This window comes from Lepidochelys olivacea, assembly GCF_965140295.1.
Source record: "Lepidochelys olivacea isolate rLepOli2 genome assembly, chromosome: 8".
Taxonomy (NCBI): domain Eukaryota; kingdom Metazoa; phylum Chordata; order Testudines; family Cheloniidae; genus Lepidochelys; species Lepidochelys olivacea.
Window position 1 is genome coordinate 90,898,732 of NC_140418.1, and position 25,078 is coordinate 90,923,809.

Sequence of the window (25,078 nt, forward strand, 5' to 3'; positions counted from 1 at the left end):
ACCACTGACATCTGTTTATTTTTATTGACCAATATTTGGTTTAATTTCTGAGGAAAGATATGCTGGTAATCACTAATGGTCACTTTCTAAAACTTTATTTGCTTGTGAAAATAAAGAGGGATCCAATATCAGAAAACTATATGATTTCGCACACTACAGATCACTTTGAACATGCTGGAAGTGAGGTTAAATTGCATGGGGGTGCAGGTACCTAAACAGACTGAAAAAAATTCCTCAGAGATCATGTTTTTAAATTTTAATATAGAACAAATGTCACTATCCAGCAATGTTAAAGATATAAAGGACTTCAGAGTTCAATAACAAATACAGAGTTGTTATTTGAAACAAAATGTACCTCATGAGAACAATCAGTTGCGTTTTCCAGCAGTAGTTATACTATGTGGTCATAACCATTTTTTCCCTTTTACACAGAGGTCTCAAGGTGCACATTTTTAATGTACCCTAGCAGTTTCCAGGTAATGTTTTATATTTCTGTAGCTATTATTTTCTGTTGAAAGAAAACTAGTAAAGGTTGAGTCAAGAAAGGGAAAACAAAGGAAAAAGATCAATATTAACACTCTACAAATATTGACTTAACAAAGTGACTTTGTTGTCCTTCTCCCACAGGAATTTATATTGAATGAGTGATTTATTTAAACAAAAATACTTATAGAACATATTAGTCTAAATATAAAATCAATATTTCCAGGCTACCGGATTATTTACAAATTAATGTTCATTGAACTGAGTATGTTTGGAGATCTGTTATTTATTTCCAATTACCATTCTTATAAAGGTTTATGATACAAATCTTTCAGACTACTTAAGCATTTAAAGTTCTCACCAATCTAATAAATTATTCAATTTTAAATTTCTCAGAAAGTCATTATATATTTTATCCAACAGTGGTTTCATTTATAAAAACATACTTTGTTCTATTAAACCTTCACACCTGAAAAATTATTTTCAGTAACTGGATGTCAGCAAAACCAACAATATATAAAAATATTAATAATATTTTGCATCATGAAATCTCTGTAGTGTATAGCTGTCCTTGACAAACTACTAACATAAGAGACAAAATTCAGAGCAAAACTATTTAAAATGCAACAGTGTGTGTGCTTAAACTAAAACAGCATAATTTAAACAGAACTAACTAACATACAGAGTACCTTTACTGTGTTTGGCTCAATTAGCTCTGAATTTGTGTTACTGCTGGTGCCCATGCTGATAGTGGAAGAAATGGATGCTTTGCAACTTTGGGCTGATGATGGCCTTGAAGAAGTTCTGTTGTCACCTATAACATAGATATTTATTTATTTACACTGGCTGTTTTCCATTGTTTCAGAACGTTACAAATGGTATTTATTTGTATATCTTTGCATTCAAAGTCACACACAAAGAACTACATGACAAAACTTTATGTTAATGAACAGAATTCCCTTATGATTTGTTAATCACATGACCACGGGCTAGTCCCACTACCACCATCTCCCTCCTTGTACACGTCAGGCAAGTATTCTTAACCTTCTAGACCACACAATCCCAGTCTTTTCATTTCCTCTCGTCACATTTCTTTGCATTTTTTCAATTTCAGCATGATTTTTCCTTGAATTGAAACCAAAAGTGACCGATATACTCTATGTACAAATGTAGATATTTCATATACTGTCATTATATTCCTGTAATCTTGGCCCTGCTTCGGTAAGGTACTTAAGCCTTTGTGTAACTTTAAGCACGAGTAGACATATTGAAGTTACTAAGACTACTCACATGTTTAAATACCTTACTTTATAAATGAAAGCTAATATCTTTCCTGTTGATAAATGTTTTAGGATTCACTTCTTATCAGGATATGAGATAAATACCCTGACATACTGCAACATCTGTAGGCTCATTTTCTCTCTTTGCTCTGGACCGTGTCACACAAGAATCAACTGATTTTAGTCCTAAGAAAAATTTGATGGTCTTAGATAAGAGATGCAGCCAAAGTCCGTTTGAGCAAGGGGCTCTGAAATCCAAGTGGGGATTTTCTGTGGTTGCCACAGTCAAAATGATTATTAATCAAGTCTGTGCTAGTATGAGAAAAGTAAAAAAAAAAAGTTACTTAATCTGCTGATTCACTTGGGAGAATGGGCCCTGTCTCCTGGAATGGAGCCTCCCTGCATAAAAAGTAATACCTCTCTTTGGTGCTGGCTTGTGATCCGTTTTCCTCGTGGTCCTTGATGATGGTTTTGATATTGGTGATGTTGCCCTTTCAGAGGAGGTTTCAACTTGACTTCCAAACTGCTGACGCCTCAGTCTACTGTCAACTTCTAGTTTCTCTAGTGCAGTCTTACGACATTGCTCATTGGTTGTCACGTATAATTTACAAAACTTTGCACAATGAAAATGTGAAACATTCTTTAATACAGTTTTAGGGGAAAACACACACATTAGTAAGCACAGGATAAATCAATAGATGGAATCTAGTTTCTCTTGAAGAACAATGCTCATTTTATTTTCATGAATCAGAATGACCACTCTCAAGTGACATAGTAAAAATGGAGCCATGATTCAGTAGAGAGGTCACACTATAAAGTGAAAATGAAATATGAATTTCACCCCAACAGATGATTTATATTATCTGCTAGACATTTGCGGACTTGTTTTTATGTCTAATTTTTAATGGAGGGTTGCTGTTTTTCTGTGAAACTGTTTTTATGGTGCAAGTCTTTTGTGGACTTTGACTGTTTAAAATTTAGACATTGCTTAGAGGTGCAGTTTGAAATAACATAAAACTGAAGAGATATTTTACTTTGAAAAATAGATGCCGAGTACATGCGATAACCTCACCCACGAAAGAAATTGCATATTATCCAAGAACGTACTTATAATATAGATTAAAAAGGCATTACAGTGCTAATCCATGCTAAATATCCAGGTTTGCTCTCATTTGCCACTCTTGACCTGCTACTGCTGCCAGTCCCACCCCTGGAACCAGGTTGCATCCTTGAGCATAGCTAGGTTCACCAGTACAAAGTGACCTTTGTTGGAGGATATTATCAAAGGAAGCGCATTGTACGCCAGGGAAATGGTGCTCCCATATTATCTGTACAGCTCCTAGCACAATGGGGTCCTGGTCTATGACAAGGGTTCCTAGGCACTATGGCAATACTAATAATAAATAAATAAAATAAATAATAACAATATTAAGTCCTTTGGGAACCATATCACCTAAACTAGCCCTCCCCCCAGCACTTGGTAATCTGCAAACCTTAAAATATCTGCACTAAAACCTATTAGTGTGTTTTAGGAAGTAGCTATAGAATTTGATTAATCCAACATCATATACAAAAATATTGTCACCTTGTTTACCATACCTGGTTATAATCAAGCTTGCCATTGCTGTTTACATCAGCCAATTTAGTGATGGCATTCACTTCCTCTACAGTCATCTTCTCACCTCTCTGTGATAAACAGTTTAAATATCAGTTCCTACTAAAGAACATTGTTCACCGACATCACTGGTTTGAAGATTATACAAAGGAAATAGGAATACTTTAACATTCTTTCCAGAAATCTTATCTGCAGCACATTTACATTGGTCTGAGTTTAAATCCCCAAAATAGTGATCAGCATTGTAAATGATATTTTAATGTATTTGAAACACTACTAAATACTTGGAAGATGAATAACTAAGCTCATGCAATTTCAAGGTCCCATTCTACAAGCCCTCCATGTGGGGAACTAACGTTGACTTTAGTTGGTGTACCAGGCACTGAGGATTTGTAGCATAGCAATTCCCAGTCAATTAAATTAATATTTATATGTAACCCATGCCTGTTGGGTGGTGCTCTGTCCCCCACTAGTGGCAACTAGACCATTTAGAGATTAATGAGTCTGCTACCATCTTAACTAACAGACAGGTGGCTTTTGGCTCATGCATTTAGCTCCAGAGGTCCTAGGTTCAATCCCACTGTTACATATACTCTAATTAATGTATTACAACCAAGAGCTAATTTAAAAATATTTTACATTTTAGTCACTTATTTAGCCCATGCTGAGTTCTTTTACACCGGTTCCTTATAAAATGGTGGATTTACTTCAAATTAGACCTACTGATTTTATAGCACTTCATGGTGTTGGCTATAGCTACATTCAAGACCTGCTCCTTTCACCTTGTACTACACAAAGATCATTTCCCTGTTGTTGCTACTATCGATATTTGTACCCATACAGCACCTGATTGTTAAGGGTCCTGCCATCTGTCCAACTGGACCCTGCTGCTTTGCACTAAATGCTCCATAGTGCACACATTGAAGTATACTATGGAACTTTTAGTGAGCAGCAGCCCGGTCCACATGGCCTGGCCACTTAGTATGCAACAAGCTATTTCACTGTAATTCACACACAACCTTGCTATGTACTATGCTTCTAGCCCTATCACAGTTTACATTGTGCAACTTGATGAGGTAAGAGCCTGAGCTCAGAGGTATGGCTGCAGTAATGTGGTATTTTTGTCATGGCTGTAAAGGGATCATGGACCCCATCATTATGTTTAGGGGGCGGGGGAAGTTATTTCTGAGCATGCAGGAATGAGACAAAATGTGTGAAGGGAGGATAATAACTGAATAAACTTTACTAAGCTAATGAAACTGTCCCATAGGACTGCAAAAGGCCCTTTCAAAAGCAAGGGATTTGCATAGAAGTTGCTGGAACAAAACAGAACTAGGCACTGAACTTAGCAAGGGCTATATGCTTCCAATCCTGCTGCATCAGTGCAGGACAGATAGGTAGTGTTTTCTTATAAAAAAGTAATTTAATTATTTTTCAGTTGATCTTCATTCATTATGGGCTGGAACTGAGAGAAGCAGTTGGGTTGACCATACAATTTCAGGACAGTAAGGGGAAAAAAATAAGAAAGAGGGAGAGAAAGATAGCCAAGGGAGTATGACACTTAAAAAGAAATCATTAAAATATTTCAGATATAGATTGTTTCCCCCTAAAAAATCCATTTTTGAATATTCAGGATTGTTTCTATGATTTTTAAAATTTAAAAAGATTGGTTCTTCTACTATACCAATTTTCTGTAAATTATAGCTCTATATCAAAATTTGTAATTTACTTTCCAAGATACTTACCATTGTAAGAATTTTATAAAGTTCAGTGTGCAAAATATATCCATCATTATTTGTATCCACTTTTAAAAATGCTTTGAGCAGTTCTGTTTTTGTAGCTGGTTTTTCTTTTTTTAAGATATTGCAAAAATCATCAAAATTCAGTGTGGTGGTCTGGGGAGTCCAGTACTGATTAACCGTCTTCTGAGATGGATTTCTTCCAGCCTGTTGAAGCACTGCATAATAAAATATAATATCAACTCTTCATTGACACTGACAGCCAAAATATATATGATTTTTTCAAACTATCCTTTAATCAGTTCATAGGTTAAGACAGGTTTTTTTTAATCCAATCAATCAAAGGCAAAAGTAGGCATGAATGATAAACCTTTGCTTAACTGCAGTAGCTGTGACATGGATGTAGACTCAATCCTGTGTTCCTGATTTAATGCTACACGGTGGACCATTCTGCACACCCGCACTGGGAAGGAAGAGGGTGCAAGAGAAGCTTAAGCCTCTGATGGGGTACTACATCCCCACTGTACATGTTGGTGAGAATAGGTAGTGCCTTGGTTTCTTTCCCTCCCAATGCACTCATTGGCATACTGAGGAAGTACACTGTGCCAGGTACAGGGTTAGCACAGAGTACTCCTCCTCCCACCTAAAGAGTCACAGGCTGGGTGTAAGTGCTACTAGAACTATGTGCTGCCTCATACACAAGGGTGTGGCAAAGCCACAATTTAGCCCACAGGATCTGGTCAGCAGCTGTCTCTTACTTGTGTACGTAGAACCACTGAACTCAATGGGACTATTCATAAAAGTAAGACCTGCAAGATCAGACACTCAATCAGGCAAAATACCCACTGACCTGAAAGGGAAATTCCTCCCTAGCCCCCCACCCCCAGTAGTAAATGTAGGATTTGGCCCACTGTGTGTAATCCGCAGGATTTAATATAACAACCTGTTATTTGTAAAGCCACAAATTCTGGGCCAGATCCATGTACTGAGGTCAATGAGAGTCTTTCCGTTTACTTTAATAGAAATTGGGTCAGGCTCTCAGTGCACAGCCTACCATAAATGAGCTGTAGAATTATTTCTGTATCAATCAAATAGTTCAGATTATACAACATGAATTTCAAATGTAAAAAGAAAAAAAATAATTCCCAGTAAGCTGTTAGATAGTAAAATTAATAATAAAATAAAGCCGATAACATGTCTGCAACAAGTCCCACTGCTCCTGTACATGGTAGTTGCAGAAGTTGGATTTGCTACTTCTAGCTAGCTTCTGAAAAATCTTCACTTACATTAGGCTTTCATCAGTTTATAATGTGAAGACGGTATTATCTTAAATTCAAGCTAAACTCAAATATGCTGTCTAGTTAATACGATGTCATAACCCCCACCCACTTCAGAGAATTAGATGGTTTAGGAAAACTCTCTAGGTAGGTCAGTAGTTTGATTTTTATCCAGATCTGTAATAACTAAGTCTTTACCAGCTCAGAGCTGTTCAGTAGCCTGTCTGAAATAAACTGGTGGTATCATCACAATTCTTAGTAGGTGGGCAGTATAAAGAAAGAATCTCCAAAGAAGCCCTTTTCATAATTGGCACCTTTATTCCCAATCTAATGTGTGAGTTTCCCCCCTCCCCTCCAGGACCAAATGGGCACAGAGTGGAGGCTGGTGAATAAGGGATAGCTTGCGTCTTTATTCATGTACCTCTTGGGCACATAGCCACTTGTTTGGCATTTCTGTTTCAAGGTCAGCTAAGGAAGGACAATCATTCTCAATGTGTGTTGTTATGTGGATAACCCAGTCTCGCGGGCTGTCAATCTAGCACCCTTCATGAGCTGATTATTCACTTGTATTTAAATAAATGTTTTTTGATAAATATACTGCAAGATTCTGCTACCTGTATCATTTATCATTCCAGGGAGATCAGTGATTGCTACAAACATATCTCCCAAGACTATATTTTTGAAAGATTGTTTAAATCGCATCTTTTATTTTTGTTTCTTTAACTGGATTCTGCTAAATACCTGAGTTACAAGATAGAACATTATATTATAGTACATTCAGTAAGCAACTATGACTCCTCTAAGGTTTTGTCGGAGCAGGCTCTAAATTAATAGCACAGTTTGTGTTATTAACCAAACATCATGTAACTACAGATGCTTCAACACCACTGATTTGATTCTTTGCCAGGATTTACGCTAAGCTTTTACACAAGCCTATAATGACTCTTAACACTTACAAGTTTAAAAGGGAAAAAAAGTTCACACGCAGCTCTGAGAAGACTGGGAGCCTGAACCAGTAATTGCCCTTTATTAGCTGACCTTGAAACCAAAATGCCTAAACACTTGCTATGTGCCCAAGTGACATATGGATAGAGATGAAAGGCACAGCACATATATAAAAGAGATGACATTTGTTCACACCACTCTTATTTTAAAACCATAATTACGATGTTATAAGGGGCTTCTATCTTAACTCTGTCAGTCTGCAGAAGACTGAGTCATATGCTGAAAGAGTATGCTTGTTAGAGAATGGTATTTCAAGTACTGGTATTTGGAGAGAAGCTGTCAATCTAAAACCATCAGATTTACATGCTAACTGGCTTCCTGGTAAAAAGCTCACATGTTGTAGGTATGGACTACGATTAAAGAGAATGAAAGTCTGGAGGTAATGAATTTTAAGCTGAGGAAAAGGAATACAGTGCCCCTAAATATTATGACTGACCATAGTGTCAGAATGCTTTTCTATTTACTTTTTGTTTGTTCTGTGATTACATAACCTCTACAGTCTTCTACAAAGATGCTATTCCCTGACACCATAATCTACTACTAATAAACCCTTAGCAAGCAACACTGCAGCACTGACAATTCCAAGTGTTCAAAAATCATATTAGCTTCAAAATCATGAGGGGTTTTTAAAAAAACATAGATTTGTGTTCTTTTTATATGCCTTCTGGTTTTTAGCCTTTTTACAGTTCATGTTTTCAAGCTTTTCTCTGCAACCATGAGGCCTAGAAACTTCTATTTTTTTTAAAAAGCTAAATTTTTCTCTTAATCATAGAACTCCAGGTGCTGCGGCTTTAAGAAAAACACCAAATACTGTGATACATGATAAACTTGCAAGAGTTGGCAACACTGAAGCTGTACAGATTTCTAGATGGAACTATGAAACCTATTCCAAATATCCATTTAACAGAATAACTAATTAAAACATTTTAAGTAAACCAATACCCAGTCCCTAGCCCAATTTAGAAACCATTTTTTTTCCACTAACTTACTGTGTAAATTGGTCGTTTTCATAGTTCCAACCAATTAGCTGTGGAACTTCGAGTTATTTTTGTACTTTTTCTAAGCATCATAATTTTCAATCAAGTATTTATACTTACTACTACTAACTGCATTTACCAAACAAAAAAGATACATTGTTGGACCGTTGCGGATGTCACCTAATCACACAATGAAGTAGAATAATACTAGGGCTATCAAGTGTTTAAAAAAATTAATCGTGATTAATCGCACTGTCAAACAATAAGAGAATACATTTAAATATATTTGGATGCTTTCTACATTTTCGAATATATTGATTTCAATTACAACACAGAATACAAAGTGTACAGCACTCACTTTATATTTATTTTTGATTACAAGTATCTGCACTGTAAAAAAGCAAAAGAAATTGTATTTTTCAATTCACCTAATGGAAGTACTGTAGTGCAATCTCTTTATCATGAAAGTTGAACTTACAAATGTAGAATTATGTAAAAAAAAAAAAATCCCTGCATTCAAAAATAAAACAATGTAAAATTTTAGAGCCTGCAAGTCTGCTGAATCCATTCCTACTTCGTGTTCAGCCAATTGCTCAGACAAAACAAGTGTGTTTACATTTGCAGGAAATAATGCCGCCCGCTACTTGTTTACAATGTCACCTGAAAGTGAGACCTGTAAAACTGATAAACAAAAGAACCAGTATTTTTCAATTCACATCATACAAGTAATGTAGTGCAATCTCTTTGTCATGAAAGTGCAATTTACAAATTTTTTTTGTTACGTAACGGCACTCAAAAACAAAAATATGCAAAACTTCAGAGCCTACAGGTCCACTCAGTCCTACTTCTTGTTCAGACAATCGCTTAGACACACATGTTTGTTTACATTTACAGGAGATAATGCTGCCATCTTCTTATTTACAATGTCACCAGAAAGTGAGAACAGGTATTTGTAACCGACTGTTGTAGCTGATGTTGCAAGGTATTTACATGCCAGATGTGCTAAACATTCATATTTAACATTCAAACATCTAATTTAACATTTAATATTCAAACATTTAATATTCAAACATCCCTTCATGTTTCAACTACCATTCCAGAGGACAAGCTTCCATGCTGATGACAGGTTCTGTTCAATAACAATCCAAACCAGTGCAGACTGACATGTTCAATTTCATTATCTGAGTCAGATGCCACCAGCACAAGGTTGATTTTCTTTTTTGGTGGTTCGGGTTCTGTAGTTTCCACATCGGAATGTTGCTCTTTTAAGACTTCTGAAAGCATGCTCCACACCTCGTCCCTCCAGATTTTGGAAGGTACTTCAGATTCTTAAACCTTGGATCGAGTGCTGTAGCTATCTTTAGAAATTTCACACTGGTACCCTCTTTGCGTTTTGTCAAATCTGCAGTGAAAGTGTTCTTAAAATGAACAACATGTGCTGGGTCATCATCCGAGACTGCTATAACATAAAATATATGGCAGAATGTGGGTAAAACACAGAACGGGGACATACAAATCTCCCCCAAGGAGTTCAGTCACAAATTTAATTAACGCCTTATTTTGTTAACGAGCATCATCAGCATGGAAGCATGTCCTCTGAAATGGTGGCCGAAGCATTAAGGGGCACAAAAATGTTTAGCATATCTGGCACATAAATACCGTGCAATGCTGGCTACAAAAGTGCCATGCAAATACCTGTTCTGACTTTCTGGTGGCATTGTAAATAAGAAGCGGGCAGCATTATCTCCTGTAAATGTAAACAAACTTGTTTGTCTTAGCAACTGGCTGAACAAGAAATAGGACTGAGTGGACTTGTAGGCTCTGAAGTTTTACATTGTTTTGTTTTTGAGTGCAGTTATGTAACAAAAAAAATCTACATTTGTAAATTGCACTTTCACGACAAAGATTGCACTACAGTACTTGTATGAGGTGAATTGAAAAGTACTATTTCTTTAGTTTGTTATTTTTACAGTGCAAATATTTGTAATCAAAAATAATATACACTTTGATTTCAATTACAACACAGAATACAATATATATGAAAATGTAGAAAAACATCCAAAATATTTAATAAATTTCAATTGGTATTCTATTGTTTAACTGTGCAATTAAATCTGCGATTAATCGCAATTAATTTTTTTAATCGCGTTTAATTTTTTTGAGTTAATCGCATGAGTTAACTGCGATTAATCGACAGTCCAAAATAATACTGATAAAAGAATAAAACATCTGGCTTGAAATTTAGGAAACTGAGAAGTGCTTTAACTTAAGGTACATTTACATTTTTTACAAATTAATGCAGTTCTTATGAAACACTGAAGTCATCCATTTATGCACAAAACACATTCATAGGCAGGGAAAGATTTTCATGTACCACATAGTCAGTGTTTCTCAACCCTGTTCTGGGGGACCATGTCTTGGGTTGAAAGGGTAGGTCAATCTCCATTTCTCATTTAACAACTTTTCTGATGAGACTGCAAACCCCTGTGACAATTAATGCCGGTTGCCATGGCGATTTTCTGTGCTAGGGACACTTGTCCACTAGAAACTGAACTGAGAATAACTCATTGTAATTTATCACTTGTCAGAGAGAGGGAAACACTTTACTGAAAAATGTCACCACCACAAAGCAGTATCCAGGCCCACCTCAAGTAGGCAACGATGCCACCATCAAATGTGGTGCTGTTAAATAACTCATTTAGGCCCCCCAATAATTGTTAGGTGGTATTGACTTTTGCTCATTCAGAGTGGCGATTTAGAGGTGAAAGGCTCTGTATATCATTCCCACTTCCACAAACTATCCAATACCTAGTAATATAGATTAAGAATTTAAGGAAAATGAAAAATATTGAGAAAAAATACTTTCGGTAAACTATTTGAAAAACGATGATATATTTTATAATAGGTATAAACTTTGGAAGTGTCTTTATAGATACAGCCACTGATGCTTGAAAACCCAAACCCCACCAAGAACTGCCTGAATCCTTAAAAGAAGTTATTGTGACCAAGCTCCATTATGTGCTGGGGTATTTCTACCAGTGAAATGCTGGCTGTTGGTTTGAAAATCAACTACTGTAATCTTCACACACAAAATTCAAGTAAAGAAAATTATCTCCTACTCATTACCTAAACATAGTTGTTCTTTTGATTTAATATTTTCTAAGCTGCTTTTAAAAACAGCTAGGTAGGCCGCTCTGCAGTTCATATAAAAGGACTCCTCTTCAGAATACTGTGATTTCTTTGCTTGAGAACTTTCTGAGAGTATGGTTTTCTCACGGGAGAGGGATGCATTACTTCCAGGACTGCTGGCCATTCTGTGAATAATACAAACATATTTAAAGTCTTTTGCTTTTGCTTTCATAGTGTGTAAGAATGTCTCTGCTCTGTCCCCTCACGAACAGATTCACTTAAACTCTCTGTGAATCTGTTTCTTTGCTGTAAAATGGGGGTAATGCTACTTAACTGCCTTTGTAAAGTGCTTTGAAATCCATGAATTTAAACTATGTAGGTGCTAAGTATTATTCATTATTATTTATTTATCTACACTGTAGCAAATTTTCCAAGATACCATACGAGGTGATGCATACCTTAGCCAAAATTAGAATTAAGCCTCTAGGGATTGTCTACACTACACTTTTTTCCTAAAATGTCCTACTGTTGCTATCACTGGCACAACTCATCTGTGAATAGCAACAGTGGGAGCACTTGTATGGACAAGGTACTAGTGTCCTCTGGTGTTTTAACCACTGTTGTCTAGGCTTGCTGTGGGCAGAGTTATTCAGAACAGTGGTAAAAAAAAACCACTGGCAGGCCAGCAGCCACCTCGTCCACACTGGCACTCTCATTATTAGTGCTACTGGTTGAACTTAGTCGGTCGTAGTAAAGGTGGAATACTTTTGGGGAAAGATGCTCATGTAGACACACCCTAGTGGAAGTGGAAAGTGTGTGGAATGTGGTTTTTCACCACTCTGTAAATGACTGCTTAAAACATAAAGAAACAGGCAACATATTTCCAGAGATCGACTGATATAGAGATCCAGCATGGAGTATTTGCTCAACTATTCTGAACAAATGGGTAACCAAATACTAGTGTCCTGAGGAAAAACAGAATTTTGGGAGTCTGAGTTTTCAGAAAAAAGAAAAGGAGTACTTGTGGCACCTTAGAGACTAACCAATTTATTTGAGCATGAGCTTACGAAAGCTCATGCTCAAATAAATTGGTTAGTCTCTAAGGTGCCACAAGTACTCCTTTTCTTTTTGCGAATACAGACTAAAACGGCTGTTACTCTGAAACCTGAGTTTTCAGAGCTGATCAGAATTTTAGCCACAGAGATACAGAGCTCATACAAAGTGATCAGGGCAGTCTTTATGCCCAGAGTCTGACTGACCTGAGTGACACTGCACAGCTGTAAGGGTAACATCAAGAGACCCCAGTCAGGGATGAACCCCCACAATTATGTTAGGTTCCATACAAACAGAGTAAGACAGTCTCAAACTCAAAAAGCTTACTGATTTAGAACAAAATGCAACATGTAGGTGTAACACATATTTGGAAAGGTTGGGGGACGCAGGAAAAGGAGAACAGTGGTAACAAGATAAGCATTGTAATTAAATGTACGTGTTAAAAGTCCTCATGTATGGCATATATGTTGGCTTTTTTGCAAGCTTCTTATTACTAGAGACTTGCTGTATCTGGAGATATATTTGGTAAGAGTAACTGTGCACTGAAAGATTATACTTTGTTGCTTTTACTATTGGGTTTTATTCATCCTCCCAAATCTAAAAATCCAGCAGATTTAGAAACCATTAGGCTGATCAGTTCCACATTGTTTCAGCAGGGAAAACCTACTGGAAAAAAATCTTTTTTTCATTCAAGATAAAAAAAATTAAGTTAATAAAGTAATTTATCTGGTTTAAAGCCCATATTTAGAAAATTTTTTTTCCTAGCTGTAATTTCTTTAAAAGCATGTCTAACAGTGGAAACACTGTCAAAATTTTACACACCTATCCTTCAAACACGTAAAGTTAAGCATATCCATTCAAACTGATGGAACTATTCGGATGCTTAAAATTAAGCATGGCCTAAGCGTTTGCAGCATTTAGGACCTTAAACTACAACATACCACCATAAAACTACACAGAACAGAGTGGGGAAAAATCTGGATTTTTTTTCAATAATTGAAATAATTCAAGACAATAACACCTTTTGCTCATAAACAGCAGTGAACTTTAACAGTGGTTTTCTTCTTTACCGAAGGTGATTAAGGTTTTTAGAAGGCCACCACAGAGGTACACTAAATTGTGCTGTACTGTTGGCCTAACAGCCTCTAACATTATTTTACCCAGCTTTGACTTCTGAAAATATATTCCCGTATAATAAATTGAATATCTCAAGTTCAACAACAAGATAACGGCATAGGTAGGGTCCCCTTCAGGACTCATTGGATTCTTACTCAAGAGGGCTAAATCACTCGCACTTTCCTGAGTTATATAGGTCTTTTCCATTTGGGAAAGAAAGATAATAATCGCTTATCATGGATGAAGTACCCTATTTATAATACACAGACCGCCTGCCTGACACTTTCATATTACACTGGCATTAGAAAGACCCCACAGGGACACAGTGATTCAGTCTGGTCCTGTAAACGGGTGTCACTATAATTAAGTACCAGTGTTACACTCACAAAATGGAAGTGGGTTAAAGTCAAGGAGGAAAAGGAGAATAAATGTTAATTTTCCAGTAACTAGCTTTATAAAATATGAACTGTTGTTTATGCTCCTCAGCCCACTCATTACCAACCGATTTATTATTTGTGCAGCAGGTGGTGCTGCCAATTTGTGCAGCACAAAGGTGCTGCCAATGTTATTTGAAGTCTAGTGTGCAATAGTTTTCCAAGGGAACTGGTGGAAGCTCCACGGCTTGGGTCATTAAAATCTCAACTGGACAGATGATGAAGCACTAATATATATATATATAGTAAGGAATAACTGTGCATCAGAGGAAAGGAGAGGGACTAGATGACCTAACAGCTCTCCCCAAGATTCTTGAGAAAAGAAGACTGATGTGGGAGCTGATAACAGCCTTCAACTATGTTAAGGGCTGTTACAAACAGGATTGGTTTCAGAGTGGTAGCCATGTTAGTCTGTATCAGCAAAAACAATGAGGAGTCCTTGTGGCACTTTAGAGACTAACAAATTTATTTGGGCATAAGCTTTCGGAGGCTAAAACCTGTGATCAGTTGTCCTCCGGGTCCACCAAAGGTTGGACAAGAAATAATCAGTTTAATCTGCAGTAAGGGAGATGTAGGTTGGATATTAGGATAAACTTTCTAATTACAAGGGTAGTTAAGCATTGAAATAGGCTTCCAAGGGAGGTTGTGGCATGCCCCCGGCCAAACACCTATCAGGGATGGTGTAGGTTTACTTTTTCCTGCCTCAGGGCAGGGGGCTGGACTACATGACCTCTCCAAGCCCTTTCGAGCCCTACATTTCTATGATGAGTTCTCTGATGAAAATTCTAGTGTCTACCATTTCATCACAGGAAAGGCAAACCTACCAGATCTCACTCATTGGGAAGCAAGAAGCTCTCTCTTACGACATTATGTTAAGCCACTTCCGAAACATCTCCCCTTCTGCCCACGGAATCCTGGTTCCGTGTGTTTCAGTGAGATTTCAAGCCTAGTTTGGGGCAATTTAACCCCCCTCCCAATGTTTCACTGACTAGCTCTAGGCAGCACCCGGGGTCCCGAGGCTGTTGCCAAGGGGCAGTGGCGGACGCGGTCTCTTTCCAGCTGGGGGGATTTTTCTCCTTTCTCCCGGTTTAATTTGTAAACGAACGTGCCCAGGCCCTAAACGGAGGGAGGGAGAAGGGCCGGGGGCTGCCCCAGAGCCCGCGCATGGGAAGGGGCAGAGAGCAGAAGGCAATGGGGAGGGGATGGAGTGACCCCTCCTGTGCTGACCTTGGGGACTCCTTGTTTCGGACCTGGACCTTGCCCTGGCCTCGGCCCGGGCCTGCCGCCGCCGCCGTGCGCCCTCCGCCTCGGTGCGTCGGGTACGGGCCGCCCCGGCCTGAACGGAACCGGCCGCCTCCTCTGGACGGTGTTTCCAGCCGGTGAGGTTTGGGTGGTACACGGCGGGCGGGAACCGAGCAAGCCCGGGGGGTGCCGGAGCGGCTGCCGGCGCTGCCATCATGCCGTAGGTAGCGGGCATGGGCGGTGAGAAAGGGGGCAGGTGTGGGGGGGCGCCGGGGTAGAGCTGGGGGGCGCGAGGACAGGAGCTGAGGGGCGGGAGGGGACAGCAGGAGTTGGGGGTCGGAGGGGACAGGGTCTGGGGGCCAGGGGACTAGAGCTGGGGGGGGCGGAAGCTGGGAGACACGAACACTGCCCTGAAATCAAGCCCCGTCTCCCTTCCATCTCCACGTCAGCTTGGAAAGGGCTGTACAGGCTGCGGCCAAAACTTTCAAACTTGGCTGCTTAAAGTCACCAGCTAAATAAGTTGCCCCTTTGGAGGGGTGAGGGCCGGGTTCTCCTGGCGTCTCTGAGCCCCACACAGATGCCAGTGTGTGTGTGTGTGTGTGTGTGTGTAGACAACACTTTCAATTGTGGGTGCCTTAAAGTTCAGCACCTAAACAAATGGTTATTCCCTGTAGCACCCACGGCGGTGAAGTGAGTCCTCAGCGCCTCTGAGAAGCAGGCCACTTACTGAAGTGCTTAAAGTTAAGCTACCCTAATTTGAAAATGTTAGTGTTTCTACATAGAGTGCCCCCGAAATTCAGCCACGAGGACTGCTAACCAGCCCACATCTCACTGCACAGTAGCAGGGGTAGAAGAGATTTTGATTCAGAACACTAGAGCAAATCCCTTACTTGGAAAGCGTGTGGGATATTTCACGTCAATGTGGAACAGTTTTAAAACATAGTTAAACAATTCTGCCACAACAAACAGGAATCTCTGAATTTTTATTTGACTAATGTTTTCCTACAAATATCAGTTTTGTATATAATGTTAGCCCAAAGGCAAGATTTATTTTTTAAGGCAAGGGTATTTTAGTAGTTGGAATGAAAGAGAGGACTCATGGGTTTTATTACTAGTCTTCTCACCAAGTCACCTTGAGTCAGTTAACTTCTTTGTACCCCAGATGAAGCTACTACTTATCTACCTCCAAAATGTGTTCTATTGCATGATTAATCCTTGGATAAATGGTGATGTAGAAGAACATGGTGGTAAAGTGTGTGTGACTTTTTCATGCCCATGAAAGTGAGAAACTGACAGCAGCTGCTTGAGATGTAATAGCGGTAGCTGTTGGGCTGTGACATCCACTATTGGTTCTTCAGATTCTAGTGGACAGCTGCGCTGGGCTCTTCCTGGCTGCCGTTATAAGGGTGGATCTTCACTATTCTATGCTTCCACAGACTTTTTTCTAAATCCTTTCTGTTTGAGTAGCTATAGTTCCTACCTCTCCTGTTGTTGGTAACTTCCCAACCAACAGCAGAGGCTTCTGAATACCAGTGGAGAAAGTGAATCAAGTCTTCATAATTTCATTTTGCTGCTTAGCAAGGCTGTGAGTAGCAATAGAGGCTCTGCAGCAGTCTGCCTGCAGACTGGGGCAGGCAACACTGCATCCATTCACAGTCTGTTCACAGATAGTTATCGTAGCAACTATAGATAGACAAGTGTGGCTTAAATAATTTGTGATCTCAGACAATAATCATTCTAAACTTTTTACGAAATGTACTAACCTTGGATTGCAGTACTTGAGTGCATTCCTCATTTTATTTCTTGCACGTTGTCTTTTACATTTCACTTTGAACCTGGAAAATAGTAATGTTTTTTCTTCAAGCTTTCCCAGCTGTTATGCCATTTTTTCCTTTAGTTCTTCCTGTTTCACTAATATATGTAAATACTATCTAATTATTTCTCTACTAAGAGCCAAATAGATTTTAACAATGTGGCCAGTTGAAAAGTCAATTACAACTAAAAACTTTGTGAAGTCTTATTATGTTGTCTTACTGTTACACTAGAATGCATTGGGCTGAAAATTTTATAACCCACATTGTAAGAAAAATATGACATACAGATTTCCTCAGTTTAAATGCTGTTTTCACACTGGTACTCAGGGTGGAAACTAAATACAAAAACATACCCCCAAAATATTTTTTATTTATTTCCACTAATAATGAGAGAGGTGTATTTAAACTAAAAATGTACCTTCCTTATTAAAGTCTTCATGCTGTCATTACTTAGAATAGGATTATGGTATAGTGCAGCGGTTCTCAACCCATAGCCCAGTTAGCACGCAGCTGCGGCCCACCTCAGCTGTGCACTAAAGGCTGGCCTGTGGGGTTCCTGGCTGCCCAGCACAGTGGCATCCGGGCAGTTGCCTGGCCCCGCAAGCTCCAGGGTTGAGGTCAGGCAGCCACCCGGCCCTGCATGGCAGGGGCCCGGGGTTGGGGTCAGGGTCTGGGCTGCTGCTGCCCTGCCATCCAGCCCCTGCAGCCCAGGTAATACATTGTGTGCCGCATATGCAGCCCACAATGATAAATAAGTTGAGAACCACTGGTATAGTGGGACTTGAGGCTTGTGATTCAATCAGTGACCTCCTGAGTGACTTCTGTATAGTTAGTTCCTTGCAATATTAATCACTTACCATACCAGGTTTTTCTAAAATTTAATGTCTGTCTACAAAGTGAGTTAGAAAATAGTAAGGTTGAAAGTCTATATAACACCCAAAAATGCATTGTGATTTCTTCAGAATAAATTTTCCATTAAGTGATACAGCCACTTCATCATGCCATATACTCCTTCTTTATTTATTAGCGCCTCTTGCAAATACCTTTCCCCACTCATCTTCAATTTATTTCTTATATAATTTGCTTAAATACATGGAAAGTTAAAAAAAAAATCATAGTGTACCGGGAGACTGTAAAATCTCACTCCTTATCAAGGGCTAGATGGTGAAACCCATACTCTCTCTGATGAGCAATTACTCACATGAATAGTTTCACTGAGGTAAATAGGAGTACTTTTGTAAGTAAATGCTCACCAGTGTTAACAAGAGACTCTCAATCTGGCCTAAAGGGATTTTCCAATATGTTATAACAAACGATAGTTATGACTTTTTTTTTAGATGGGTAAATATTATGTGTAAAGTACCAATTACCAAAATGCATATACTTACATATACATACACCACCATCTACTATGCACAATTAAGAAAACAAAATGAGCTCTGTCCCTGGAGATTTTAGATCACTTAAGGGTAGGGGACTCAGGTAAATGAGCTCTTGTACGCTGCACCTTAATGTGCTTGGTTTTTCCTTCCTCTTCCCTACTTGTGCAGACTGTGACATTTACTACTGTCCTGGTATTGTAGTAACTTCGTCCAGCCATGGGAGGAAGAGAGTGGGAACTAACAGAGGTGATCCCACTGCCCTCTATATCGTAAAGTAGTGTGGGGTTCTCATTTCCACAGTTTAGATTGTGTGAGCTTTTTCTCCTCTCCCGCATATGCATCTTTTTGCATGTACATTGGAGGGAGGGAGATACCTGTGGCCCAATGGGGGGCTCCTTGTTAATTTTCCGAATAAACTTTTTTCAGAGCTTTTAGCCAAGGACAGTGGTTTGGACTTTAACACCTCTAGTCTTACATGATCCTGACTGAATGATAGTTGACTAGTGATTTACTTACCCCTCATTAGGGCATCAGAGGAGATACTGTCAGGTGAGATAGAATCTAATGCTTTCACTGGAAAGAGCAAGGCCAAAATTATTATTACGCAGCCCCTTCTGATGTAGAAGTACTTACCTGAGAATCTGCCTCTACAGCTGCATAGCTCAAGGGGCATATAGAGGTTCCACAGGCCAACAGAGGCAAATTTGGGCCAACTGGAACTCTTGCTCTACACGATATCTGACAGATTTTAAATAACGTGGGGCTGACCACTCTACAACTTTTTCTCCGAGAAATTTCCCAAATCCGTATTTAGGATTTTCATGCAGTTTTTCATTTGTCCTCATCATAAAGCTATCTCAAGTCCAGATTCTGCTGTACTTTGGCTTCCAGCTCCTTTTGAAGTCCATCATAACATAGAATCAGAAATGTAGGGCTGGAAGGGATACCTTTGTATAACATGCAAATGCATTGGCTCCCAGAGCACCCTAACCGAGAGAATGTATTAATGTATATAATGTTTTTCTGCTGCCATTGGGGTGGAAGATATAATGGAGTCTGCATTCCTTAAGCAACATGGGTCACTATATTAAAACAAAAAAAAACAACCCACACACATTGTAAAGAATTCCATCAAACTGTTACACCTTTGACTGTCCCTTGGCAAGAGTTTGTGGGGTTTTTTAATATAGAAAATGTAAATCTTACATGTTTGGCTTTTTTAATATAGTATTTTTTCCTATTATCTTTTTAAAATACAGATAATTGTAAACCAGTGTTATCTCATACAGTCATATTACATGAATAATATTTCAAAGATGCATTTTTAATTCATTTTTGAATGCCTTCACATTTGAAACCAGAAATAGTGGCACACTCTAAACAACGGTATATTTTAAATGAGGTCATCTTACTTGCTAATGAGTCAAAACAATCTTTTCCAAGATGAAATCAGTGCATTTACATTTTGAAGTAAAGTGCATTTTCCAAAGCTTGTTTAATCTGAAATGAATGTGTAAAATTCTTATAGAATGACTTTAAAAAGATTTTCATAATTTTTTAGTTACTTTATATAATGCTTTAAGCTTTGTTTAAGATTTAAGAAAGTACTTAAGTTGCGGTTGTCTCTGGGTAAAATAGTCTTAATTTATGTTGACCTTTCTTTCCTTTGAGTATTTAGCCTGCATTCAATAAAATTTTGATGACTGCTCTTTAGAAGACAGCTGTACGATATAAGAATTATAAATATTCAGCTTTCCTTTCCTAGTGTTGCCATTAACAGCTGGGCATCCAGTTCAGCAGAGCAAATTTTGCAGAGAGAGCTTGGCATGTTCCTGAATCAGTATAGTGAAGAAGACTAGAAAATAGTTTCTTATGGTTTGGGGACTTGTAAAGACATAGAGCATCTGTTCCCCAGTTAAGTCATAGTCTGGTAGCATTGAATCATGTTAAGAGCTAAAATGATGGGAAGAACTACTTTTTTCACCTTGCTGTATCCATGTTTAAATACTTAATACATTATTTCTACTAATGGCAAAATAATTATAACACCTACCCAGAAGGTATGTAAGTTGGAGTGCACTTGTGTACAGTTATTTTAATAATTGGCATTTTGTCTGAAAGAGACAAATGCCTGTTTTTTACTATATAATTCAGTCTCTTGGTTTAAACTGGTAAATAATGGAGAGGTGGATGTTTTTTAGTACAAACACTTGTGTTCCAGCTTCCAAAAAAGCAACCTTTTTGACACGTTCTTTGAATCAGTTAATGAATTTGCTGTATCTGAGATTACTTTCCCTCAAGTAGCATTTAATGCATAGAAGATTTAATGCATTCATAACTAAGAAAAAATAATTATTTTAAGACCACAGATGATTGATCTTATTACTAGACATTTTGTATTTGAAGGAGTATAAATCTTGTCTGTCTTTTGCTTGCAGAGTTAAGAGAGCACTGAAGTTGGAGACCCTTGCGAAAGATAACGTAAGTACTGTATTCACTTTTATTATTGGAATTATATGGAATTTACATAAATACACAGCATTTCATTAGGGTTATGTTATAGTGGATTGGCTGACAGTCTACAAAAGTCTCACTAAGGAGAAGTGATTACTAAAAATCTTTGGCATGAAATTATTGTTTTTGTATACATTGCCTGTCAATAAGTGAAGTATTTATCTGCATGAAGAAATTGGCTATAACTGGAGAAATAGGCATATTTTTGGTCATCTTCGCTACTTGTCCGAGAGCTGAATGAATTAGGAACCTTGTTGAAAGCATTTATTAGAAATTAGCTCCATAATTATGGTAGCAAATGTTCTGCCATCTAATTGTACATGTAACAATATGGAATTATGATAATGCTATAATCTTCATATTATAAGCTGCAAAATTGAAATGAAAACATTAAAAGCATTTTTATGTCAAGGATATAATTACATCCCTCAGCTAATCTGGCATAATGAAACAATAAAATACTAACGCTGCAATAAATTTCACCACAGTTATCACAATAAAAATAAAATTGTACTGTTGCTATTATTTTTTGTAAATGCAGCCATTGTATATTCCCAGTGCCAGCATGTCATGACATATGTCGGTTTATTATCTACCTGTACCAACAGTGGGTGTTGCTACAAACGCTATCACGGAGGAGTTCCTGAGGATGGTAGCCTTAAAGGGAAGGAAAATTAGTGGAAAAGTATATTGGAAAAAATAGCTGGTCCGTAAATGAGCTTTTGGTAAATCTCCACATGGCTATGTCATTTTAGAGAGATTTGTTTATATGTGATACATATTTAGAAGTCTCATTGGTATTTTGCAAAATAGAAACTTGCAATTTTAAAAATTTGCTGGATACTTTTTTATTTAAATAAAGGTGGCAAAATACCGCAGTGGCACTAAAAAAAAATCATTAGCAATTTAATTAGCAGTTTAGTGTACCATTACCCAACTTGTTCTGCGGAGAATGCAGCTGTGACTGTAATTTTGCATCTGTTTCTTGGGTCGGAGTAGCATTGTTGTGGATGAGTGGTCCAGCCTGAAATTAAACACAGTTTTTTCCTACCCTAAAGCTGTTATTTTTCTGAGATGGCAACAAAAGTGGTTTAACAGAGAAGAATTGCATTTCAGACTAGACTTTCCTTCTGCAGTAAAATGACTATAATAAAAGCCCTTGTTTACATCAGCTTTTCAGAATATGATGGGTTAAAATATTCACTTGAAGTTGTTTGTATATTGGGGGGCTATGAACTGTAACGTGACTACAATAAAGTTTTAATTTATATGGCACCTCTCCTCTTGCACAGATTGCATCCCCATCCCATACTGCTGCTTCTCCTTTGTCTCCCAGGACCATCTCCATGGGCACAAAATGCCAATCTTCTCCCGCTATGCCCTCACCTGATGTGACCTCTGCTTCTGTATTTAAAAAGTCAGGAATGAGTGGTTAAAACTGTGTAATTTTGGTATGACATCATAAGGATTTGCCCAGCTATGCAACAGATCTGGACTCTCTTTCCCTGAAGAGAAACTCTGATTGCCACAGAGGTTGTGTGCTGCAGTAACTCTGTTCCAAGGTAGATGCTCAAAGGAGACTTCCTTCATGTCCAGAAATATGGTGGCTGCAATGTCAGGCATTCAAGGTTAAACAGAGAGGGCTCCTTGAAGCTTCAGTGGGGCCGCACAGGATCTCCATCTTGCAAAACAGGGTGGATGTAGGTTAAATGCCTAATGTACCATTGATAGCATTTTGTAACTAATATTTCTCTGAAAAACTGTCTTTACTGGCAGTGATGGGCTCAGTTCATCTTAATGTGGCAAAAGGTTAGCAGTAGGGTAGCCCAAGGTTTCCTGCTAGGACAGGGGTTGTTTAAAATATTAATGAACTGGAAAAAAAGGATGCAAAGATGATATAAAATTATTAAATCTGCAGATGATACAAAATTATTTAGGCTACTCAAAACAATGGAGAAGATTGAGTAATTCAGAGATATATAGGAAAGCTAGATGAATGAGCACCAAATCAAAATTCAATGTTAATATATACAAGATAATGCAAATTGGAAGAATGAATTAGATCAACTCATAAACATTGCTTTATTATAAACCCACAGTAACTGCTCAGAAACCCTGTGTATCACTGTGGGTAGTTCAGAGAAAACTTCAGCTCAGTCTGCAAAGGCGGTCAAAAAAGAAAAAAGCAAACAAAATGTTATAATGCGCAAGGACCAAGATAGAAAGCACTACTTAAAATATAAGGCTATTCTATAAAACAATGTTCCATCATCTAGTCACCCTGTTAAAAAAGGAATTGCAGAAAGAGAAGGGTTCCAGATCCAGACAGTGAAAATGATGAGAGGCATGGAAAGGCTTTTGTATAGAGATAGATTAAAAGATTGGGACTGTTTATTTTAAGAAAATGAAGAAGGGGGGATAGGATAAAGGTATACAAACATAATGAGTGTTATTGGGAAGGTAAATTGAGCGTTCCTATTTATCCTTTTCTATAATACAAGAACATGAGGACAGTGAATGAAATTAAAAGGTGGCCTATTTAAAACTGAAAAGGATTTTCTTTTTCTTACCCCACACATAATTAACCTGTGGAACTCCTAGCCTCACCAACAGCTGCGGGCAAAGAACTTAGAAATAAATAAATAAATAGACATTAATATGCATAATGAGAATACTCATAAAAAGCTACACAGAGGAAAAAATAGGGACATAAACCCATATGTGACATAAACCAACCACTGATTGCCTGGAGTTAGGAAGAAACTTCTCCTATGGGCAGGTTGTTACATAATTGACCATTAGGCATTTTGGTACACACCCATCCTCCTTTTTTCATGTTTATCGTCTCTGTAGACTTGTGACAACAAGGATGCTCCCCATAAGAACGTATCCTTGTCTGAAAAACATTTAGAATCCTGTAAATAAATAAATATTAACTGGTTTATAGTACACGTTATTCTACCCACTGCTGAAATGTAGCCTCTTCTTTAAAAGTAGCAACACTGAATTCCCACACGGGGGAGGCAGGGAGCAGCAAAAGTGTCTTGAAGCCACCTTTGTGCCCTCCTGATCTTGGGCTACTTGAAGGCTGAAGAGGCCCCATGCATAACTTAGATTCAGTACTTTCTCCTTAGACTTTTGTGTAGCAGCCCCTACCCCCAACACAACCCTCCTGCTCCCAGCCTTGCCCGTGCTCCTATGCCAGAGCATGCAAGACGTTCCTGCACTGGGGAATTCTCCCTTGGCTGGGTCATGGGCTTTCAGGGTATGCCTACACTGCAGCTAGGAGAGAAACTCACAGCCCTGGTAGACAGACTTGAGGGACTTGAGCTAGCATGCTAAAATAGTCATGTGGACGTTGAAGCTCTGGTGGAGACTCAAACTAGCCACCTGAGCTCAAGTCTAGAGGATTGGGGGGGCTTTAGTTTGGGTGGCTAGCTCAAGTCTCTGCTGGAGCCACAATGTCCATACAGCTGTTTTTAGCACCCTAGCACGAGTCTGTCTACCTTGGCTGGGAGGCTCACACCCAGGTGCAGTGTAGACATATCTCTGGAGCCCTTTACGCTGCTCTGGCTCTTTGTTTCAAGGAGTCAGGGTGAGGTGAGGTTCTTGCCCCAGAAGAACATTTGTGCATAGCAACGTTGAACAAATTCAGGATAAAAAGTAAGGAATACTATATTCATTTGAAACTGCAGGGAAACTTAGGTAAGCAAAATACAGATAATCAAATTGAAATCAGCTAGAATACTGCGTAAAGTATCAGAGGATCTTTAATGAGCAAAAATGGGGAAGACTGTGATTTTACATTTTATTCATGGTGTCAAAACTGTGTAATATGCATAAAGCCCTGTAATTATTTTTTCTATCATTAATGTATGGTGCTTAACTGAAGAGATTATAAACACGATTAGTAACATTGCTGTAAACTAATGTGTGAAATTGAAGAAATGGTATGAGTAATACACAGAAAAAACAGGTTATAGATATTGAGTTTTGTGGTATACAGTACATTGTAGTG

The 25,078-nt window shown here is 38.3% G+C and overlaps 2 protein-coding genes across 2 annotated transcripts in view; one reads left to right on the top strand and one right to left on the bottom strand.

The window, feature by feature from the left end:
* The window catches only part of EFCAB7 (EF-hand calcium binding domain 7), a 38,143-nt gene extending 22,684 nt beyond the window's left edge, over nucleotides 1–15,459 (bottom strand). Inside the window, exons 1-6 of the mRNA XM_084635769.1 lie at nucleotides 15,336–15,459; nucleotides 11,503–11,690; nucleotides 5,124–5,335; nucleotides 3,363–3,449; nucleotides 2,181–2,376; nucleotides 1,173–1,297 (exon numbers count right to left, since the gene is read on the bottom strand). Coding sequence (XP_084491895.1) covers nucleotides 1,173–1,297; nucleotides 2,181–2,376; nucleotides 3,363–3,449; nucleotides 5,124–5,335; nucleotides 11,503–11,689 — 807 coding nt within the window. The 5' untranslated portion in view covers nucleotide 11,690; nucleotides 15,336–15,459. The remainder of the gene's footprint in view (nucleotides 1–1,172; nucleotides 1,298–2,180; nucleotides 2,377–3,362; nucleotides 3,450–5,123; nucleotides 5,336–11,502; nucleotides 11,691–15,335) is intronic.
* A 38-nt stretch (nucleotides 15,460–15,497) lies between these two features.
* Nucleotides 15,498–25,078, top strand: part of ITGB3BP (integrin subunit beta 3 binding protein) — a 51,980-nt gene continuing 42,399 nt past the window's right edge. Inside the window, exons 1-2 of the mRNA XM_084635775.1 lie at nucleotides 15,498–15,570; nucleotides 20,985–21,027. Coding sequence (XP_084491901.1) covers nucleotides 15,566–15,570; nucleotides 20,985–21,027 — 48 coding nt within the window. The 5' untranslated portion in view covers nucleotides 15,498–15,565. The remainder of the gene's footprint in view (nucleotides 15,571–20,984; nucleotides 21,028–25,078) is intronic.